Raw genomic sequence first — 2,616 nt, forward strand, 5'->3', positions numbered from 1 at the left:
CAGAGCGGTTCACGTTGGTTAATACTATGGAAGCTTGATCTCTGGGAAGTTAAACCCAGAACTAAATGAAGAGGTGTAGCTGAACCGATGGAGAACCTACACTTTCAAGTGTCATATTGGTTTACATTTTGGTTAGATAATTTTTTTTCTTTTAGCCTTTGGTGGCAAAATTTTTAAAAAGTTCTGCTTAGTGACACATTGTCAATATCATAATCAGACTTCTCTGTATAAATAGCCTTTATAAGATTAAACAGTTTTGAAAAGAAAGTTAGGGACAATATTAGCTTTAAGGCACACAAGCTATCACTACCAACGGATGGAATTAGGATTGCAAGTCTGAAAGGTCATGCACAATATTTTTGGGTGCCATATTTGGTAAATTGTGTTTTTGAAGGATGACATACATAAATGATTATTACTTGGAATTTACAAACAATATTTATAAAATATCATGCCTGTTATATAATCCATCTTGAAACTTATGTTTCATATCACATCCTTTGCACTGTATTAAAACAGTATTTGATAAATGTCCAGTAGTTATTTTTTGTCACTACTGAGTAAATGGCAGCCAAGATTGTTTATGTACTCATTATGATCTATGAGGGACACATTAAGAAGAGGAAATTTAAAATTTTCCATTTAAAGCCAAGTGACAAGAATGTGTTTTTTATTTATCAGTGTCTGTTTATGTTTTTTTTCTCTCTTTTGTTAATGCACTCAATAAATAAGGGAACAATTTCTCAGGTTATAAGTATATGATATTGTATTGGAAACTTTGCAAGTGTAAAGTTGTTGGATAAATTTTTGGCAGTATTCTCATAAGAAAGACATTTTTCTACTACCAAAACAATCAAATAGCATTATTCTATTTGAAATAAGGATAAAATCCACCATTTAGGTTGTATGTGTTAACCTTTTTTCTCTGTTTCAGTAACATTGCAAATACATTCCAGATCAAAGACCTCATTCTTTTACAATACTTTTTATTGCTGTTTTAGAAATGCCAAAAACAATTCTTTCAAAAACATTTTTGGCCTGAGAATATATTAACAGTAAACTATATTATTGTTTGTTTGCAATATGAAATGTGGACTCTTTTAAAACGAGCACCATCAGCCTTCAGTGATTTTGTGGGGAATTATAAAGCCCTAAACATTAAACAAATAAACAAACAGAAACCCTGTACAATTTGGTAGTAGATAACTGTACTCCTATAAAACAAATATGGAGCTCGACTGCTAGCTCGGCTCTGCGGTTGAGCATCAACAAAGCCCCTGGACAAGCTCTGGAGAACATCTGAACAGTCACCTTCTCTGGTGATAGAACATGCGGAGTCCTTGTCCAAAATATTTCTACATCTTAAATAGATACTGCAATCTTCATTTGGGGTTTATGATCTTATTGCTATATTTATTTAAAATGTTGTTGAAACCTTGGTTCCCTGGACGATGCAGTGGAGTTGTCACGGCTGCATAAACAGTAAAGACAGGGCCATCTACTAACAGAGCCTCTAAAGGCGGAAATAATGATTTGCAAAACATGTTCAACCAGCGCTTACAAAAGTGGGTGATACTGCCCACTGGTGGGCTTCGCGGGAATGATCCAGGGGACCTGCACAAGCAGATCCCTACATTTTATCTTGGATTCTGGACTATAGTACCAAAGTTAAGTTTTTAATAGCTATGGGGGTCACTGACTAATTTTTGTTTTGAAAAGAGGGCAGTAGGCCAAATAAATTTGGTACCCTATGGGTTAGACAAACTGAGTCAAGTAATATAGATAACCATATGAGCTTGAGGATAGTTTTCAATGGTCTGCACTATTTCCAATAACAAAATGGCAGGAATGTTGAGATTTGAAGGATTTACGGGAAGACGACATTGACACGCACCTTTATCAGCTCTTAGGTGTTTGTGGAGCCATGAAACACATAGATCTGTGACACAGATCTTTTAAATTTTTAAAATTCAGTTTATAGGAGTAATTGAGTTTAGGTTAAAAACAAAAGTATAATCAGGCTTAGGTGAAAATTAGAAAGATGCCATCTTTTTATCATTTATTAGTTTATTTTGTCTCTAGAAACCAAAAATATGGAACGTTTCACGAATTTGCGTGTCATCCTTTGCAGGGGCCATGCTAATCTCGGTATCCTCCCAATTTTGTGTATGTGCCGCCGAAGTGACTTCTAATGTGTGAAAAGATTGAATATATGTCATTGCAGTTGTAAAAAATCCAAAATTTTAAATGATATATGCTTCCAAAAATGTTTGAGGGAAATTTCAGAATGTGATGTAGTGAAATGGTGGTGAGTTTCCCATGAAGCTCGTAAAACGGAAGTCTCAGATCACCTCCTTTCCATGTATGTTCCAAGGCCCTCAATTAGGCCTAAAAACCTGCTATTCATAACTTTGATTTTTTTTTCTTATCATGGCTCCTTCAGATCATAGAAGCTTTAGGCGCTTCAGAATGTAGATCCATCCCTGAAACAGGAGGAAAAATCAGATAATCTGTTGTTTTTAAACAGGTGCTTACCTATTGTTTATCAAAAGTGTGAACTTGGGCAAGACACTTATGTCCACTAGTCTCAGTTTCTTCATTTGTAAAAGGAGATAA

The 2,616-nt window shown here is 34.9% G+C and overlaps 1 protein-coding gene and 1 pseudogene across 1 annotated transcript in view; one reads left to right on the top strand and one right to left on the bottom strand.

Moving 5' to 3' along the window:
• The window catches only part of LOC101659072 (olfactory receptor 4K2), a 6,759-nt gene extending 4,250 nt beyond the window's left edge, over window positions 1-2,509 (top strand). The window contains exon 3 of the mRNA XM_004698852.2: window positions 2,444-2,509. Within this exon, the coding sequence (XP_004698909.1) occupies window positions 2,444-2,509 (66 nt within the window). The remainder of the gene's footprint in view (window positions 1-2,443) is intronic.
• LOC115868830 lies at window positions 2,088-2,186 on the bottom strand (annotated as a pseudogene).
• Window positions 2,510-2,616: the final 107 nt, after the last annotated feature.

The sequence above is a fragment of the Echinops telfairi genome, unplaced genomic scaffold (genome assembly GCF_000313985.2).
Source record: "Echinops telfairi isolate 266 unplaced genomic scaffold, ASM31398v2 ScPeMD7_18;HRSCAF=68, whole genome shotgun sequence".
Lineage (NCBI taxonomy): Eukaryota > Metazoa > Chordata > Mammalia > Afrosoricida > Tenrecidae > Echinops > Echinops telfairi.